This window comes from Aphanomyces invadans, assembly GCF_000520115.1.
Source record: "Aphanomyces invadans strain NJM9701 unplaced genomic scaffold supercont1.12, whole genome shotgun sequence".
Classification (NCBI taxonomy): domain Eukaryota; phylum Oomycota; class Saprolegniomycetes; order Saprolegniales; family Verrucalvaceae; genus Aphanomyces; species Aphanomyces invadans.
This window is the reverse complement of record NW_008580157.1, coordinates 792,233-808,717: the sequence shown is the minus strand read 5'-3', so window position 1 is coordinate 808,717 and position 16,485 is coordinate 792,233. Positions and strand designations below refer to the sequence as shown.

Sequence of the window (16,485 nt, the reverse complement as noted above, 5' to 3'; positions counted from 1 at the left end):
GGCAAGTCGCAGGCCGACGCGGCCGCATTCGTCCAAGACCTGCAGCACCACCACCGCTACGTTCAGGAATTGTGGTCTGCGTAAACTTAGATGCGATGATTAGACTTTCCATGTCGATGCCACGCGTGGATCTCTTTCCTTGGATCCAGTTGTATGCGGCAATGACAGTACTGGCGAACCGGTGTCGCAGGTCCTTCGTAAGTTGCCGAGGACTGTCGGCGGAGCTCCTTCTATCGTGGACTCGAGATCGCATCGTCCCGTCGACATCGAACGTTGTTGGTAATGGTGGGTCAAGTGAGTTCACAGGCTTCATGCACCGCCGATGTACACATCGCATGGCAAAGCATGAGTTCACAAGCCTACAGCCTTGCTACGTGAAACACCGTCATCCACCGCCATGGGGATGCGCTTCCAGCCCAAGAGAGCGCCGTGCCCCATTCTGGACAGATCGCCGCCACGGCGAGCCCTCCATCCGTTCGTACTTCGTGCACATCAATGAAATGTCTCGAACGTCGCACCTTTTATTTAAAGACGATAGTTTTTTTTGTTGTTTGGTTCACACATACTACTACATGTATATGGAATAATTTTGTTCGCGGCAAAGTTTAGTTCACAGGATGGTGTGGTCGATAAATAATTACACCAAGTCATGGTCCGAAACGTCAGAATCCATTTGGCCCGACGCACGCGCTTGCGATGGGCTCAAAGCTGTCGAACCTCAAGAAGGACAGCCACGACGCTACCACCACGGGTAAAGGCAAACCTGTGATCACGGTGCTCTATGGCTCTCAGCACGGCACGGCGGAAGGATTTGCCAAGACGCTGGTGGCGTCTGCCCAGCACACCCCGTTCACTGTTCGAGCCATGGACCTTGCCAAGCTCAACCCTTCGACACTACCAAAGATGGGCTGGGTCATCTTTGTGGTTGCTACGTTCGGCGATGGAGGGCCGACCGACAGCGCCGTCAAGTTCCACAAGTACTTAACGGATACATCGCTACCATTGAATTGCATGAACCAAGTCAAGTTCACGGTCTTTGGCCTGGGAAACAAAACGTACGCCACATACAACGGGATGGGCCGCATGGTCAACTCCCGCATGGAGAAGCTAGGCGCCCACCGCGTATACCGCCACGGAGAAGGCAACGACGAGATCTGCATCGACAATGACTTTGACGACTGGCGACAAGGACTCTGGGACGCACTGGCGGCCCAGTTAGCCCCCTCCCAGGTCCCCCGACGTCTCGCTCCTACTGCCAAGACGGCGCCGCCTTGCTTTGAGTTCGATGTGCTGTCATTACATCCCAAATCCAAGCTCGCCCAAGATCCTGTTATCGTCCACGGACTGAACTACTCCACCGCGACACTCGTGAATTCACGCGAACTTCGCCAGTCGACGTCATCGGGCTCGACGCTGCACCTCGAATTCGACATCAAGAACACGGGCGTGTCGTACGCAACGGCGGACAACCTAGCGATTTTGCCCGAAAACGACCCGGCGCTCGTCTCCCGCGTCGCGACCGCGCTCCGCTTCGACGAAGACGGCGTCGTGGAGCTCAAGCCTCTGGACAAGACGACCAAGCTGCCGTTCCCGACCCCCGCCACCATCCGCACCATCCTCTCGCGGTACTTGGACCTGAACGCGGCGCCGCGCAAAGGTGCGTTGGCGGCGCTCGCCCACTACGCGACGTCGGCGGACGAGCAGGACAAGTTGCTTCGTCTCGCGTCGGTTGATGGCAAAACCGAGTACCAGACGTGGGTCGTGGACGCATGCCGCACGTACGGCGACGTGATCGAAGCGTTTCCGTCGCTGCAGATTCCGTTGGCGGCATTTGTGCACATCTTGCCATCGTTGCAGCCGCGCTACTACACGATTTCGTCGTCGTCGCGGGTGCATCCCACCCGCATCCACGTTACGCTTGGTGTGATTGCGTCAGAGTTGCCGGGGGGTCGTCGGTTTAAGGGCGTCACGTCAAACTTCCTGGCCAACTTGTCCACCGTGGCCAAGCGTTTGCAAGTACCCCCCGTTGTTCGAGCAACCATTCGCAAGTCTATGTTCAAACTGCCCGCGTCGCCATCGACCCCCGTGATCATGGTCGGCCCGGGCACCGGCATTGCTCCCATGCGCGCTTTCCTGCAGGAACGCCATGCCCAGAAGGAGGCAGGCGAGAACGTCGGCGCTACCTGGCTCTTCTTTGGCTGCCGCCGCCAAGCCGAAGACTACTTGTACAAGGACGAACTGGAGGCGTACCGGTCGAGCGGCACGCTGACCGACCTCCACGTGGCCTTCTCGCGCGACACGCCGCAGAAGGTGTATGTGCAGCACTTGATCGAGCAGCACGGCGCGGCGCTTTGGAAGGCGTTGAGTGTCGGTGGGCATGTGTACGTGTGTGGGGCGACGCTGATGGGGACGGACGTGCACAAGGCGTTTGTCGAGTTGGTTCAGACGCACGGGGGCAAGTCGCAGGCCGACGCGGCCGCATTCGTCCAAGACCTGCAGCACCACCACCGCTACGTTCAGGAATTGTGGGCATGATTGGATGTCACCATGACCGAAAGGGCATAAACCAATTATATCACGTTATTTTGATTTATTGTTGTGATTTTATCCAATCAGAATGAATATTGCATTTTCTGAGAGGTCGCGGCTTGTTTCAGGTTTGGGAATGACGGAGACGCCGCGAGCCAAGTTCCATGTGCTCCGACCAGCGGCCAGCGTGCCGTCGTCCCCGGCGCGACCGCCTGCGTTGGGTGCAGACTCCGCCATGCGCCCAATCCTGCAGAGCAAGAAAGACTTCAGATCCCCACGTCGGCCATCCAAGTTGGTGGACAGACCGCACCCTGCTGACACGTACACTGTCATTTTGCCCGAAATTCACGACGCGGTCAAGCCAGGCAGTCGCGGGGAAGGTGATGGAGTCGACCTGAAGCACAGCTCCAACCAAGTCTTGCGGCCTCGATCGAACGGCCCCGAGGCTGGCGATGTCAGTGGGTTCTTTGGAACATCGAGTAGCGTTGGGGTCGTCACAACTGGCGACGCGACCAAGCCGCTACTGGCGAGTGATTTATACTTCGAGCTGCAAAAACAAGCCATGGGGATACATTCCCCACGACGCCGGCAGACTGCAATGGAACGACATTTGTACCATGACAAGATGCAGCAAAAGTACCACGAGATGCGGGTGCTGCGAGCACGGGTCAAACAACTCGAGGCAGACCTTGCCAAGAACTCTCTCAAGGCAGCCACGTCGGACGAAAGTCCATTTACAATGGACAGTGCCACCGAAACCCCGCATGTGGTGGACAAGGCGTCGTCGCCCGCGAAAACGTCGTCCAGCGCGGTCTCGTCGGACGCCGCCACACGCGACCGCATCCAAAAACTCGAGCGGCACTTGATGCAAGCCAAGAACGACATCGCGACGTTAAACGACGAGCTGGACGTAGCTCGAACAAATGACAAGGCCAAAATCGACACTCTCCAGGCCAAGCTCGAGTTGGAACGGGTGGCAAACAAAGTCCTTGGCGAGCGGGTTCGTCGCTGCCAGAAGATGCCACGACTCATGATGACGGGTGTAGGTGCACGACGTGGACGCGTCCCTGAAAGTGTGTGTGTCGAAACTCACCGAAGCAGAAAGCGCGCTAGCTCAAGAGCGACAGGAACGAGAAGCGATGATCTCTCAACTCACGGCCATGTCGCGGCAAGCTATATCCGACCATCGCCGTCGCGCCGTAAGCAGCAAGGTCAAGGGTGTGATCTCGTCCATGGGGAAAGGCACCCTTCAAACCAAGTTGGACGCGACGACACAGCGGCTAGTGGACATGGAGGTTCCCACCATGTTCCTACTGGGCTCCACTCACGTCGCATTCGTCATAGAATGCAATGAAACAAGTTCAAATGGAAGCGCTGGCATGGAAGAAGGAGGCGCTCCATCGACAAGCAATGCTCGCAGAAGCAGCAAGTGCTCGCATGACGCATCCTGAGATGACGTCGCCGTACGCTGCCCACGCATCCTGTTCATGTGGTGATCGCTTCGATAGGGCAATGACATGGAATGCAGCCATGTCCAGCGCCCAAGGGTCGATGATAGCCAAGTTGCTCGATCTGAACTACACCCACGGGGTTTCGGACCGCGTCCTCCCGCCTCATGTGGTCTTCCACGGCGGTCGGGTGATCGATGGCCACTCCCTGCAGCTCCATGTCGTCCACAGCAAAGACCCGTATGCATTTCACGTCGTTGGGTACGACAGCTCGACGGCCCAGGAAGACATGGTGTCGTTTTTCCTGGACGATCTGCATCGCCTCTTGCCCCACCGCACGTTTTTCGACGCGCCCGCCACTCCAGCACAACTGGCCGACCTTGTCAACGTCCTGTGTGGCCACTTGGCTGTGGGTTTCAAAAATGGCACGTTCTTCTTGGTCGAGCGGCCGCCATCAGTAGCGCCACCTCATGGCAACGACGACTATCCCAGCCATAAAGTGACATTGTACCGGGGCAACGGCACTGTCAGTGGCCACCACGTAAGCGTTGTTGTGAATGAACTGTACCGAAGCGGGTTCATGGAAACGTGGTCCCTCGAGGTCCTCGCGCTCTCCGTCGCGGACGAAATTGAGTGGTCGACATACATGAGCATGGATCAAGTCGCTCGGATTTGCCCGCACTTTGAATCGTACGTGCCGCATGAAGCCAAAGGTCACTCGTTGCCCCACTTAGTCGACGCAAACGAGTTGCTGCTGCAACCTCTTCTTGAGACACTGGCCATCGACTCGCACGGCCACCTCGTCTCGTTGGCAATTCCTTCCTTCGATGCGCTCCCCCCTTCACAAGTTTTCTCAACAACGCCGTCCGTCGCAGCCACGGCAGCAAGTCCTCCCCCGCTTCCAGCGTCCCCGTCGATGGCATTCCGCCACGACTCCCTTACGTCCATCCAAGGCACGTTGTATTATTTGACGCTGCGGGAGCTCTGGGATGGCACAGCGCTGCTCCAAGCGTCACTCTTCGATGCGTACCAAGATGCCCTCGTTGTTCACACGTGGAACGAATCGGACCTCCTCGCACTCATGCATTGCGCATCGGTGTTGGACCCGCCGCTGGCCGCGCAATTTACATTTCAACAAGGCATTGACGTCGATGTTCGGCCAACGCTCGCGCAACTGGTGACTGGGGCATTGCACGTCGCGCCCGGGAAACAATTGGAGCTACGATATGACCAACTCGCCCGGTCACTCCGCCCATCGATGGCACTGCGCCGAACAAGCATGTCCATCCCAGACAGCTCTGCCGACATCGACGTCGTCGGGCCCGTTAACGAAGCCGACGCCCACCGCACGCTGGGACAGCTAACGTATCCCAGGTCTGCGCGGGGTCTTCGACTACGGGACGGGTCGTTTGCGCTAGCCAAAGTGTATTGCACGAAATCCGCGCCCCAAAAAGCGTACGTGGTCAAGCTGACCCAACTGAGCGCCGCGGCCGTGACGTGGCTGGTCGTGTACCACCGCCTCCCGCTCGAGTTTGTACTGGCGATGTGGATGCCGTAACTTAAACATGCCATCTCGGGCGACACCACTTGCATTTGAAACGGGTTACTCCACAGTCAAATACGTGTGCAGCAGGTAGCTGGCGAGGTCGGTGGCGCCGCTTTGCTTGTATATCAACGACAAATTGTACGCGGTTTCTCGGCACAGCTGATACTCTGGCGCGACTTGCTTGCCTTGGTAGAATCGCAGCACGCGCTCGTACATGGCAATGGCAAGGTGGTTCAGTTCCTACGCATCCAGTCTGTGCGTGGGCGAGAAAAGGAGAGGTCGTTACCAGTTGGTGGTAGGCGCGCCCGATGTTGTACCAGCTCTCGACCTGGCCCAACTCGGACGTGAGTCCGATCGAGTTGGCTTCGAGTTGCTTGAAACGCGTTTGCTGGTAGAGCTGCAAAAACGCAAACGCCTTGGCGACGGTCATTTGCCGGTCCACGACCGTTCGAAACATCGACATGTTGAGGTAGCTCAGCCCAATGCAAAAGAGGGCGAGCGGGTCTTCTGGCCTCTGCAAGTGCGCGAGGGTGAGTTCGCCCACCGCCAGCTGCGCCGAATCGCTCGCGGACGAGTGGAGCCCCGCGAGGACCATCGCAGGGTAGCACTTGGGGTGCTGGCGCAGCACCTTGGCCTACACGTGTCGATATCTGGTCGAGCTCTCAACGTGTGATATATACGATACGAGGAACTTTTGGTGCCAGGAAAACACGCCCGTCTGGTTGATGACATGGCCAAACAAATTCCAGTACCCCACGTTCTCTGGTTCTTCTAGAATATTGAGGCGTACACACTCGTACGCCATGCGATTCTCCTTGTGCGTCAGGGCGATCGTCAGCGCCAAGAACCGCAGCTCAAATCTACGTTCCCATCGTCAGCTCTTCTCGCGAGACCGCACGACCCCACCGGAGGTTGCCGTCGGCGACTTTGTTGCTGCAGTTGACGTCAATGAGCAACTCGACAGCACAAATGTGTTTGCCCACGTCACACAGCGCCCTTGCGACATCGTGCACCATGGCCACGTATTCATGCGGTGTAAAGGCCCTGTCGACGAGCACCTGCTCTGTCACGCGCATGACGACGCCAACAACGGTGTCCCGTGACGTCGGGTCGCTCGGGTTTGCCAAGTACGAGTCCTTCATCGCAGACAGGACGTGGGAATGCGTCATGTTGAATCGGTCCAAGTCCCGGGCTTCCGCCGACTTGCTGTCGTAGTATCTCTACATGCATGATACATCTTCCGCTTCCATCATGCGTGGGCGTACATGTATGCGGCGAAGGAGCGACTTGCGGCCCAAGAGACGAGAATTTTGTTGCAACGACAGCAACAAGAGCGGGAGGCCAATTTTGACCATGGTGTCCGGGACTCCTAGAGCCACGACGCAACGATTTAGTTGCATTCACACGATCGAACCGCACCATTTCGCCACTGCAGGCGGCCATACACGAGAAACAGCTTCAGTCGAACCACGTTGTCCATGGCGTCTTCTGAAAATCCAATCTCGTCGCCCGCGTCCGTCGCACTCGTGTCGTCGTCTTCGTCGTCTTCGTCGTCGTCGTCCGTCGGGACATCCTGGTCCTGATCGTCGTCCGGTTTTGCTGCGGTAGACGTGGGGGCTGTCGCCCAGTACGGTCGAATCGGAGGGAGAAGGACAGCGTCCTTGACAAAGCGGAAGAATGCGAGGCCGCGTGCTGCCGCGTCAGTGTCGAGGCAAATGTGCATTGCTTCCAGGGCCAGCTACAACAAGACGTTCAAGGAAATGTCTGAGATAGGCAAGGGTACGTCTGGATCGGCCTTGCCCCCTTCACCACTCTGGAACGCGAGAGCTTGGTCGTAAAACTGCAGTGCCGTGTCGAGCACGCCCTGGCGCTTGTACGCGCGTGCCATCATCGAAAAGACTTTCTACCACGACATGGTTCGATATTGACTTTGCAACAACAAATGCATACGTCGTTGGCAAATGTTGGGCAAAGCAGTACGTTTTGCAAAATGTCAATGGCGGTGCGGTCGTGCGACTCGCCAGCCGCCACGTACGCTTCCGCAACGTCGATGTACAAATCGCCGTACACGTCGACTTCGTGGTGAAATCTGTGAAATGAAAAAAAAAATATGTTCACATCGAAAGCCACACACGTCTATCGGGAACGACGTACAGAGCGTCAAACATGGGCTGCGCCGTCGCGAGGTGGCCCATGTGGAGCTGGCAGATTCCATACTTGACAGCAATGTCGAGGGGCAAACTCTCCTCGTCCAGGGGAGCACCAGGGTGGTTGCGATGGTGCATTGCCTCAATGGCTTCCACGGCAGGTTGGTATCGCTTCAGGGTAATATACAAGTCCGACACCATGTTCACCGCATGCATTTCTACCGCAAGAACGGATTCAACGACCCAAGAAATGTAGGAGGAGTACCAAATTGAGATGCATCGTCGGGGTGCGTGGAAGCGTTCTGAATGCACTTCAGCAACGCGTCAATGGCTTCGTCGTCCTGGCTGTTGGCGTGATAGCACTCTGCCACTTGGAGCCACACGGACAAATCGGTCGGTGTCTGGCTCCCCATCGTGAATGCGCTTGTCATGGCAACCATCGAGTTGATCCTACCAAGTTGGCGATCTTCTTGAGGGTCTCCGCGGCTCGGCGGTGGTCGCCGCCTTCCTTGCACATGTCTGCGTAGATGTAGAGGGTGTCGATATCTTTTGGGTCTGCCTGAGTTGCCCTAACCAAGCACGAAGGCAGTCAACTTCGTGTCCTCAAGTGATAAACACACATTTTGAAGCAGAAGAGCGCCTGGTCCGCGATGCCTTCGTCCTTAGCCATCCCACCCACGCGACGCCATAGCCCTGCATCCTGCGCGAAGATGTAAACGTGACCAAGGCAAGGGAGAGATTTGCCCACCGATGGCGTCAACGAACAAGCGATCAAGTAGAACTGAATCGCTTTCGCTCTGTGCTCCATCTTCTCGTAGATCACGCCCAACGTGTGGTATGGATCGGGGACAGTCGGTGCTTTCTTAACAAAATCCTTGAGCATTGAAATGGCTTTGTCATGGTCGCCAGAAATGTACGCGGCATTTGCTTCCCCCATGAGCTCAGAGTATTCGGGCGGAACGGGATTCTTGACCCGTCGCCGCCGACTGCGTCGCCGTGAAGCGCCTCGTTTCCTTCCCCAGAGCTTCGACAGCATGTTATTCATCAAGTTGACGACTGATAAACGAATCGTACTTGACGCTCGAGGTCCGAGTTATCCTCGTCTTCCATCGTCAACTCCTTCGATGGAGCTTTTCGTTTGAGAGACGATCCCTTCTGGTCCTCTTCGTCCTCTTCGTACGCCTCGTCCGAGTCCGAACCGTCTTCATACATGGACCCGCTGCTCGGGACGTCCTCTTCATCTTCGCTCAGTGCCTTCGCCAACAACGTCTGGAACGACATCGCCTTCCGTCCTGGTTTCCCAATGCGAATGATGCCATGAATTTGCATAGACCAATCAAATCGTCGAGGTTCTAGATCTAGCCAATCACGAGCGAGATTGGCGAATTCGTCAAGTCGAGACCTGCCATGGGAGGCAATCGAGCCATTCTCCTCGTGCCCCTGCCGGCGTGGGTGGCATGGTGGTTCATGGTGGCAGTCGTATTGGTGTCTATTGATTGCACTTATGTGCTGGGTATGAAGTATGACGTCGTCCAGTATGTTCCTTCCCTCATCACGGACCTGTGGACCAGGTACGGCGAAAGCGACGCCCAGTACTCTGGCGACGGCGTAGGGATGGAAGCCAGCAATGGATGGATCATCACGCAAAGCCTTTTCAACGTCGCGGAGGTGTTTTTGATGGTCGTGTACCTTATTCGCCTTCAACAACGCACCATCACCGCGGCATTGACCGCCCTGACTGTGTCCGTGGCGACATTTTGGAAAACCTGCCTATACATGCCCATCATTTTGCACTCCGAAGACCCTGTAAGCATGGTTCCTTTGCTTCGCTGCACGGGAATGTCTCCGCTTGCGAAAAACGCAGCTCACGTGCAGGCCATGCTGGCGAAGGAAGGATGCGGCATGCAGTTCTTCAAGTTTCAATTCAACTTTTGGTGGATTGTCATGCCGTTCGCAGTCGCCGCCGCCGCGTGGTCCGCGATTTCGCATGCGGTGACAAAAAACGCCAAGACAGCGTGAAGTAGCGTGTAGTGCGTATATTGGTGCCCATCGACCCTACCTGGTGACGATCCGTCGACGAAACACGAACATTCTTTCGAAACCTTTCGTACCAAAGGGTTCCAAAGCCAAGGTGGATTCAAGCTCCCAGGAAGAACTCTCGAGGAGGTCGAAGAAGCGGCTGTCGGCGTTGGCCCCACCACGTCCTTCACCCACGTACACCAGAGCGTCGTTGGATGGGCTGCTCTGCATGTAGTTCGTCAAAGTCTTGAATGCCATGGGGCCAGGGTCGGGATAAACCAGCAACAGCACTCGACCGCGCAGGTGGCGATGGGTCACGAGGACGGATTCGTCCCCATCGACGACTCCAGAGGCGATGGGGCGACTACTAAGCGGGAGGGCCGTCATGTTATCGTACGCCAGGATGTCCACTTGGTAAGAACGCCGGAGGTGAGCAGCCCACTGACCATGCCCCGCGCCCACTTCGACAACTCCGCGACTTCGTGAGGTGTTCGTGATGAGTTGCATGGCTTCACGGGTGTACTTGACACATCCAAACTCCTCGACATGCTTATTGCGCATCTCTGGCGTAATGCCAGGACCATACGCGGCTTCCGCGAAGCGCTGTGGCATGGTGGCCAAAGTGACCGTGTCGTTGGACGCGACGGCGGCGCGAGCGGTAGCTGTAAGTGCCACGAACGCTACTTCGTCCTTCGCACGAGTCTCAAGCCCTTTGACGAGGCTGGGCCAAGACATGAGCCCTGTTGTGTTGGTTTTGGACGCGAATGCTGCAAAATGCTTGTCGTCGGCGCTTTTGCCACCAGATTGCAAGGCCCAATCCCTCAACGAGTATAGTGGTTGCAGGACGTTCCATGATGGCGATGGAGCCGCTTGCGGTGCACGCGAGTCGCTTGAACTTGATGGTGCGAGTGGTGTGGAGTTGCACTGCGCTTGTTTCGAAGTCAACAGCACGGTCAACACCGCTGAAGAGCTCGCGCTTGCGGCGCGAATGCACACGCGCCGATGCATGGCAATAACGGTGACGTGTGCCTTGATTGGCTGTAATCCTATGATATATAAAATTCAAGTCGTAATATCTTGACGTGACTATTGCTGTTCGTAAATTGAAAAAAACCATGCGTTGAAGTTGACAACGCAAACTCGTATAATTTGATTGGTTAAAATAGGAAAGCCAGTGTATTTCATCCAATCAAATGCAAGACTTCCAAATCCGATCCAACCCGCATCAGGCTCAAGTCGCTTCCACACGACGCGGCTGCACGACGCGACTGGATCCATGATGCGGAATAAAGTCACGGTACATGAAGGAGACGAACCCATGTGGACTGAGCATGCATGTGTGGGTAGCTTGCGATGGAAGCTGGAAAAATGCGCGACGCAGCTGCGCATGGCCACGAGGATCAGCCGCGTATGTCGTGTCATTCCGCCTCAACGTTGGGTGACGTTTCCGTAGATCGGCACGTGGGTGTGAATAAGTTTGAGCGCAAGCTCAAGTGGTTGTCTAAAGAAGAGCACTACCGAGTCCGCATCAGTCGGTATGCAGTCACCCACGCCACTTTTGTAACAACGAACTCAGGTGGTTGGACAATGGGGTCCTTGGCTTGGTCTTGGACATCTTGCAAGCCGTCGTGTCCATGGTTTTTGCCGCTTGCTACGTCATCAATTCGTATTCGCCCGGTCCAGGGGTGCGCACCATGAAAACATCCTTGCGCGCTTTTTCATGGACCAGACCATGGATGGATATAGGTGCCGGACGATGTGTGGACGGTCGAAATTTGTTGCGCGCTGTTCTTCTTGACCGACCTCGTTTCGCGGGGAATCCTCCTCGCCGAGTCGTTCAAGTCGATGCTGTGCTGGAACACGTTTATCAACTTTATGGTCATTTTCCCCGTGTACCCCGCCGCGATGTTTGTGCCGACGCAGTACGATTCGTTTGAAATTCTCTCGATCATGGCGACATAGTTCGTTTTGGCATGGCGGCGGGTACCTGCGTTTGATTTACCCGTTTCGGTTCCTCAAGTGCTCGATGGAGATCCGCGCGGTGCTCCACCGTGGACGATCGTTCATGTCGCCCGTCATGTTGTTCGGGTTGATGGCGTATTTTAAGTTTATGTCAGTGATCTTTGTCGCTGCCGGTGTCATTCAGGTGCGTTGCCACTCTCCACGTCGTCGTTGACACGCGCGCGTTAGATTACAGAAACATCGTACGATGCCGGGACGGACGTGACGAATGACGGCGACTGGACCTTTTTCAACTCGCTTTTCAAGTCGATCCTGACATTTGTGTATGTCGACTACCCGCCTGCCGAGAACCCCATCTCGAAAGTCATTGTCGGGACGTTGCTCGTGTTTCTGCTCATTATCATTCCGTACGAGCTCTCCAAGCTCTTCGACATCAACTCGCTCTACTCGTCGTACGAGCACGACGCATACCATCCATCCCATCACTCGAAGCACATTGTCATTTGCGGGGATTTGACTCCTCAACGCATTGAACAGTGCTTTTGGGAAGTACGTTCCTTGTTTCTTCGATCTGGCTGGTCCCGTGGCACTCACTGCGCATTGCCATGGCCTAGATCTTTCACGACGACCACGATTTGGTCGATATTCGAGTGGTTGCCATGTGCGATGAAGCCCCGCCGTCTTCTATGGTGCTCCACGATGATGATGAAACCAAACGTGCGTAACACGGCGTGGTCAGGTGGCTCTCCTCATGGACCCGTTCTTCGCCAAGCGCGCTGTGTACATTCAAGGCTCTGTCTTGGATGCCGATGCCGCGACCCGTGCTGCATGTGACTCGGCCGCTGCCATTTTCGTTTTGACGCGGAAAACGGGGCACGAAGACGTGAATGTGTCGGACCACCGAACGATCATGCGCGCGATTGAAGTCCGTCAGGTGTCCCCCGCCGCGTCGATATTCGTGCAGATCCACTTGTCGACGAACCGCCACTTGCTGGAAGCGTCGGGCATTTCAAACGTGCTGTGTATCAGTGAAGTGATGCACTCGCTACTGGCGCAAAATTGTTTTTGTCCTGGTTTTTCCACCCTCATGTTCAACCTCACGGCGGCGCTGAGGTTCGGCGCCATCCGTCGCCAGAATAGAATTTGATGGCGAATCGTAGTGACGTCCAAGTCGATCACACGTGGGAGTCGCGATTCCTTCATGGCGCGTCGCACGAGTTGTACTCTGTGACGCTACCACCCGCCAACGTAAGCGGTGCCGTGTTTGAAAGCATCTCATCCGTTGTTTGGTAGGTGGTGGATGGCCTCACGTTTGCAGAAGTTGCGGTCATGGTGCATGCGCAATGCCAGAGCGCGATCTTGATTGCCATACGTGTGCCTGTTCCTGAAGACGATGCATGCGAGAGTTCGAGCAGCGTCATTATTCTCAACCCAGGCAACTCGTACGTGTGCCATGGAAATGAAACGGGGTACGTTCTGGGTGATGCAATGCCTAGTGGCATGTGCCACCCATAAATCGGATTAGATACGTGATTGCTCGAGATCGCAAGCAGGCCGACATGGTCTACGGCATGGCGAAAGACTCGAATTGGGGCTCGTCGCATGCCCAGACTGTGTCGTCAACGTCGAGCGACCCCATGCTGCCGAAAGCATCCCTGCAAAGCACACAGCTCACGCCCGACAAAGTCTTGTCCCCCACGGCTGCCGCCCTCAACAAGGACAAAGTGAAGCACTTGTCCAACCCCAACATCAAACGAGGTGGGTATCGAACCAAGACTTTGGGAGACTGAAAGGCTTGATAGGTCCAGGTCCGCGAAAGAAGCGGACGGCACGGACGATCATGTGGGCCGCCGCCAAGCTCCAGGAAACGTCCGAGCGAAACAAGAACCGAAGAATGGAAGACTTTGTCGTCGACGACGTTCCCAAGCTCAACTTTCCCCTGAAGCCTATCGTGGTCGTGTCGCTCGGGTCTGTCTTTCCAGAAAACCTAGAGTTCTTCATCGCCCCGCTGCGCGCGCCGACGGTCAAGTTCGTCGCAGAGCTCTTGTGCGCAAAGTGCTGACCGTTGTACATGCAGAGACCACCACCCCATCGTCCTCATGTCGACCGAGCTGCCGTCGGAGGAAGTGTTTGCCCATATTCGATCGTTTCCCGACGTGTTTTTGGTCAAAGGCGAACCGACTCGGTTGGGGTCGTTGAAGCGGGCAGGCATTGAAATCGCCTTCAAGGTCGTGTTGCTGTGCAGTGAAGAAGACTTTGGCACGGCGTCGAATCAACTTCTGGCAGACGCGGTGAGGCCACGTCCTTCTCAACTTTTCGGCGATGGATGATTGCCATGTAGACGTCCATTGCGGTGCACAAAAGCATCACGTCGTTGCTGGGTCCTCGAAAAGCGCCCTTGGTTGTCACCAAGCTCGTGAACAGGTAGTTGCTATTACAACCGTCAATCGCCCAAACTGTGTGCTGCTGTGGTAGGTCGAACGTGAACTTTATTTCGCACAACCTCAAGCAGAGCGGTTGGTTCAGCCAGCAACGTCCTGCCGCTTCCACATCGTACGTGCGTTGGCTGTGGCGTGAACGTGAGGGGTTCGATGACCACAGGGATACAATCAAGTTTTTGTGCTCGCCGTCGTTTGCGTCTGGGCTTACGTACTCGACGGAACTGTGCGACAATTTGATCATCAACCACTTTTTCAACCCCATGATCAAAGATATTGTGCGAGAACTTGTGTTTTCACCCTTGCGCGAGGTGCGTCGGCACGCAAGCGGCGGTCCTCGTCATGACTCGATCCAACTAGAGCAAACTGTACCCCGGCAAGTCCAAGTTTTCGGCATTTGAGCGCAACTTTGCTGCGTCGGGGCTCCAGCGCAGTTCGTTATTCACGTGTGAATTGCCGCTGGATTTCGTGGGCAAAACGTTTGCGTACTGTTTCGAATACTTGTTGCTCAGTGACGCGATCTTGACGCTCGGGGTCTATCGGTGCCTCCCGCCGGATCTGGTCCCAGAAGTGTCGTCGTCCCCGCTGTCTCCATCCAAGTCCAAGGCCCGGATCGAACGAAATGAGACCGATCGTGCGGTTCCCTTTGGCTACGTCTATCTAAACCCTCTTGCCTCCGAGATCATGACTGGTAACGACCTGCTGTACGTACTCAGCCACAAGCAACCGTGCTGGGCCTAACGATCGAGTCGATCGCCATTTTGATTTCGCTCCCAGACAACGAGAATTTCATCCTTCATCCGAGTTTGCTTTGCCAGGACGCGTCCGCTTCAGGTCTTTGCTTGCGTTGGCCGACATGATTTGCATTGCCGCGGCCTTGTCGGGCAATTCAGCTTTGTAATTGCAGCACTGCACCGTCCCAGCATGGCCTGTTTGATGTCGTTGGCCGCCCCACCAACGGCACTTGCAGCAGAGCTTTCCATGTGCGTGCGACGTCATGCAACACGACAGGATATCACATCTCGATGCAAACTACGTGCGAGCCATGACGTAGGTCCTATGCCCTCGCCATCGTCCAAGCATGACCGGTACTTGAGTGCACAAGTTTCTCAATCCTGTAGCCTTACGGAGATGACTCCCAGCAAAGCAGCAGTTGTTTGCTGCCTTTGCAAAAGGCCAAATCGAGCAAGTTGTGTCGGTAGCCAACAGAGTCCCAACCAGGCAGCGTCCCAAGTCGACTGACGAAAGGTGTTGTATTTGGTTCTGGCTATCCAAGCATGACCTTGATGCCTTTTTTGTCAGCGCAGCCCATCGCACGCATCAGCACACTTTGCAGAAACATCGACCACAGGGTCACCCGTCTGGGGAGTCTACTCGACCAGTGCTGCCAATGGATGGTCCCAAACGACGTGCAGATGATCCAAAGCAGAACGTAGCCCACGGGAGACGATGGCGGACTGGGCGTTGCCACGGCACACGGTTCTGCTGCTCTGGCGGCCAAGCCGTCGAATCGCTTGCGTTTGTATCAGGCATGATAGCAGCTTGTGAAAGACGCGGTGGAGTTGCGCCAGCGCTGTTTCCACTTGATGGATGCGCGACCGTTGCAACGTCGACATGGCGGCCCACCTTTGCTCGTCTTGGCGGATTTGCATGAGCTGGAGCTCGAGCTCCATGGCCCTCTCGTGCAGTTTGTTTCGCTCGTTCACAAGGGCATCATGTGTGCGATATGCTGCTTCTGTGTGTGCCGCCAGCTGCGTTGTTCGGCCATCAAGTACTCCACAGCGTCTCGAAGTTGAGCATTGTCCCGGCGCAAGGAGGCCGACGTTGCACTCGACCGCATCCGATCGCTTTCGACATGTCGTACCCGATCCATGAGGTCTTGGTTCTGTCGAGAAAGGCACGTGACTTGGTGCTCACTGTCGATGGATATTTGAACTTGCTGCTGTTTTTCCACGCGCAGATTCGCCATTTCCTTCTCGTGCTGTCTTTGTCGTCGCGTGAGGTCGTCCAGCTGAACTGCCAACTCATTGCGCTCCCTTTCCATTTGAAAGTACTTTTCCGCGAGAAGGTTTCCATTTCGCGCTGCCAAGTCCAGTAGGCACCGCTGGTCGTGTACTTCTGCTAGTGACCACGACAGCTGCTCTCGTAAGGTTGGCTCGTTGTTCTCAGAGGAGCAAGAACATGCCTCCTCGAGCTGCTTCAACGCACTTGGCGTCCCGATCGAGCTTGTAGTCACGTCCAGCGGCATCGTGTTGAGTGAATGCCACAAACAAACTCGAGGGCGGCGATCGGTTGCGTGCTGCGTCGGTGCAATTGCACGAATCTATTTTTAGTACTCATTCTTGAAATATTATGACGCATGGTTTGTATACTGCGTAAAAAAATCTTACGTGTAT

At 55.8% G+C, this 16,485-nt stretch overlaps 9 protein-coding genes across 11 annotated transcripts in view; 6 read left to right on the top strand and 3 right to left on the bottom strand.

The window, feature by feature from the left end:
* Positions 1-84, top strand: part of H310_06795 (hypothetical protein) — a gene marked incomplete at both ends in the record, with an annotated part of 2,560 nt that extends 2,476 nt beyond the window's left edge. Inside the window, one exon of the mRNA XM_008871980.1 lies at positions 13-84. Within this exon, the coding sequence (XP_008870202.1) occupies positions 13-84 (72 nt within the window). The remainder of the gene's footprint in view (positions 1-12) is intronic.
* A 592-nt stretch (positions 85-676) lies between these two features.
* Positions 677-2,581, top strand: H310_06794 (hypothetical protein). Its single transcript, XM_008871979.1, has one exon. It carries the CDS (start codon positions 697-699, stop codon positions 2,533-2,535), a length of 1,839 nt encoding a protein of 612 aa, XP_008870201.1. The 5' UTR covers positions 677-696; the 3' UTR covers positions 2,536-2,581.
* A 65-nt stretch (positions 2,582-2,646) lies between these two features.
* On the top strand, positions 2,647-6,223 carry H310_06793 (hypothetical protein). The gene is made up of 4 exons (XM_008871978.1): positions 2,647-3,529; positions 3,576-3,824; positions 3,874-3,992; positions 4,038-6,223. Exons 1-4 carry the CDS (start codon positions 2,666-2,668, stop codon positions 5,533-5,535), a joined length of 2,730 nt encoding a protein of 909 aa, XP_008870200.1. The 5' UTR covers positions 2,647-2,665; the 3' UTR covers positions 5,536-6,223.
* On the bottom strand, positions 5,543-8,973 carry H310_06792. 2 transcript variants are annotated; one of them, XM_008871976.1, is made up of 14 exons: positions 8,745-8,973; positions 8,419-8,694; positions 8,291-8,370; positions 8,125-8,239; positions 7,936-8,071; positions 7,678-7,888; positions 7,474-7,612; positions 7,307-7,426; positions 6,943-7,261; positions 6,789-6,892; positions 6,430-6,743; positions 6,209-6,383; positions 5,810-6,157; positions 5,543-5,763 (listed from the first exon to the last, which is right to left on the bottom strand). In XM_008871976.1, the coding sequence occupies exons 1-14, from the start codon at positions 8,949-8,951 to the stop codon at positions 5,581-5,583; spliced, it is 2,727 nt and encodes a 908-aa protein (XP_008870198.1). In that variant the 5' UTR covers positions 8,952-8,973; the 3' UTR covers positions 5,543-5,580. The 2 variants fall into 2 exon arrangements, with proteins under 2 accessions (XP_008870198.1, XP_008870199.1); XM_008871977.1 differs by having other exon boundaries at positions 5,810-6,383.
* An 86-nt stretch (positions 8,974-9,059) lies between these two features.
* Positions 9,060-10,596, top strand: H310_06791. 2 transcript variants are annotated; one of them, XM_008871975.1, is made up of 2 exons: positions 9,060-9,190; positions 9,242-10,596. In XM_008871975.1, exons 1-2 carry the CDS (start codon positions 9,078-9,080, stop codon positions 9,687-9,689), a joined length of 561 nt encoding a protein of 186 aa, XP_008870197.1. In that variant the 5' UTR covers positions 9,060-9,077; the 3' UTR covers positions 9,690-10,596. The 2 variants fall into 2 exon arrangements, with proteins under 2 accessions (XP_008870197.1, XP_008870196.1); XM_008871974.1 differs by having other exon boundaries at positions 9,060-10,596.
* On the bottom strand, positions 9,568-10,707 carry H310_06790 (hypothetical protein). Its single transcript, XM_008871973.1, has one exon. The coding sequence runs from the start codon at positions 10,695-10,697 to the stop codon at positions 9,726-9,728; it is 972 nt and encodes a 323-aa protein (XP_008870195.1). The 5' UTR covers positions 10,698-10,707; the 3' UTR covers positions 9,568-9,725.
* Positions 10,708-10,899: 192 nt separating this feature from the next.
* H310_06789 (hypothetical protein) lies at positions 10,900-15,218 on the top strand. The gene is made up of 18 exons (XM_008871972.1): positions 10,900-10,986; positions 11,037-11,097; positions 11,143-11,224; positions 11,266-11,374; positions 11,436-11,611; positions 11,652-11,835; positions 11,880-12,200; positions 12,266-12,340; positions 12,391-12,764; positions 12,812-12,899; positions 12,945-13,120; positions 13,177-13,409; positions 13,454-13,679; positions 13,729-13,942; positions 13,993-14,075; positions 14,127-14,204; positions 14,253-14,400; positions 14,450-15,218. Exons 1-18 carry the CDS (start codon positions 10,966-10,968, stop codon positions 14,828-14,830), a joined length of 3,030 nt encoding a protein of 1,009 aa, XP_008870194.1. The 5' UTR covers positions 10,900-10,965; the 3' UTR covers positions 14,831-15,218.
* Positions 15,208-16,422, top strand: H310_06787 (hypothetical protein). The gene has a single exon (XM_008871970.1). The coding sequence runs from the start codon at positions 15,816-15,818 to the stop codon at positions 16,185-16,187; it is 372 nt and encodes a 123-aa protein (XP_008870192.1). The 5' UTR covers positions 15,208-15,815; the 3' UTR covers positions 16,188-16,422.
* Positions 15,460-15,762, bottom strand: H310_06788 (hypothetical protein; the record flags this gene model as incomplete). Its single annotated transcript, XM_008871971.1, has 1 exon — positions 15,460-15,762. One exon carries the CDS (start codon positions 15,760-15,762, stop codon positions 15,460-15,462), a length of 303 nt encoding a protein of 100 aa, XP_008870193.1.
* Positions 16,423-16,485: the final 63 nt, after the last annotated feature.

Bases quoted from the DNA above. Each gene is read 5' to 3' on its own strand.
- H310_06794 (XM_008871979.1), top strand. From the start codon at position 697: ATGGGCTCAAAGCTGTCGAACCTCAAGAAGGACAGCCACGACGCTACC.
- H310_06793 (XM_008871978.1), top strand. From the start codon at position 2,666: ATGACGGAGACGCCGCGAGCCAAGTTCCATGTGCTCCGACCAGCGGCC. The intron at 3,530-3,575 runs GTTCGTCGCTGC...TGACGGGTGTAG, and splicing joins ACAAAGTCCTTGGCGAGCGG to GTGCACGACGTGGACGCGTC. The intron at 3,825-3,873 runs GTTCCCACCATG...CATTCGTCATAG, and splicing joins AGCGGCTAGTGGACATGGAG to AATGCAATGAAACAAGTTCA.
- H310_06792 (XM_008871976.1), bottom strand. From the start codon at position 8,951: ATGTCGTTCCAGACGTTGTTGGCGAAGGCACTGAGCGAAGATGAAGAG. The intron at 7,262-7,306 runs GTACCCTTGCCT...GTCTTGTTGTAG, and splicing joins GGGGCAAGGCCGATCCAGAC to CTGGCCCTGGAAGCAATGCA. The intron at 6,744-6,788 runs GTACGCCCACGC...TCATGCATGTAG, and splicing joins CGCTCCTTCGCCGCATACAT to AGATACTACGACAGCAAGTC.
- H310_06791 (XM_008871974.1), top strand. From the start codon at position 9,078: ATGGGAGGCAATCGAGCCATTCTCCTCGTGCCCCTGCCGGCGTGGGTG.
- H310_06790 (XM_008871973.1), bottom strand. From the start codon at position 10,697: ATGCATCGGCGCGTGTGCATTCGCGCCGCAAGCGCGAGCTCTTCAGCG.
- H310_06789 (XM_008871972.1), top strand. From the start codon at position 10,966: ATGATGCGGAATAAAGTCACG. The intron at 11,098-11,142 runs GTATGTCGTGTC...ACGTTTCCGTAG, and splicing joins TGGCCACGAGGATCAGCCGC to ATCGGCACGTGGGTGTGAAT. The intron at 14,401-14,449 runs GTGCGTCGGCAC...CGATCCAACTAG, and splicing joins TGTTTTCACCCTTGCGCGAG to AGCAAACTGTACCCCGGCAA.
- H310_06787 (XM_008871970.1), top strand. From the start codon at position 15,816: ATGCTGCTTCTGTGTGTGCCGCCAGCTGCGTTGTTCGGCCATCAAGTA.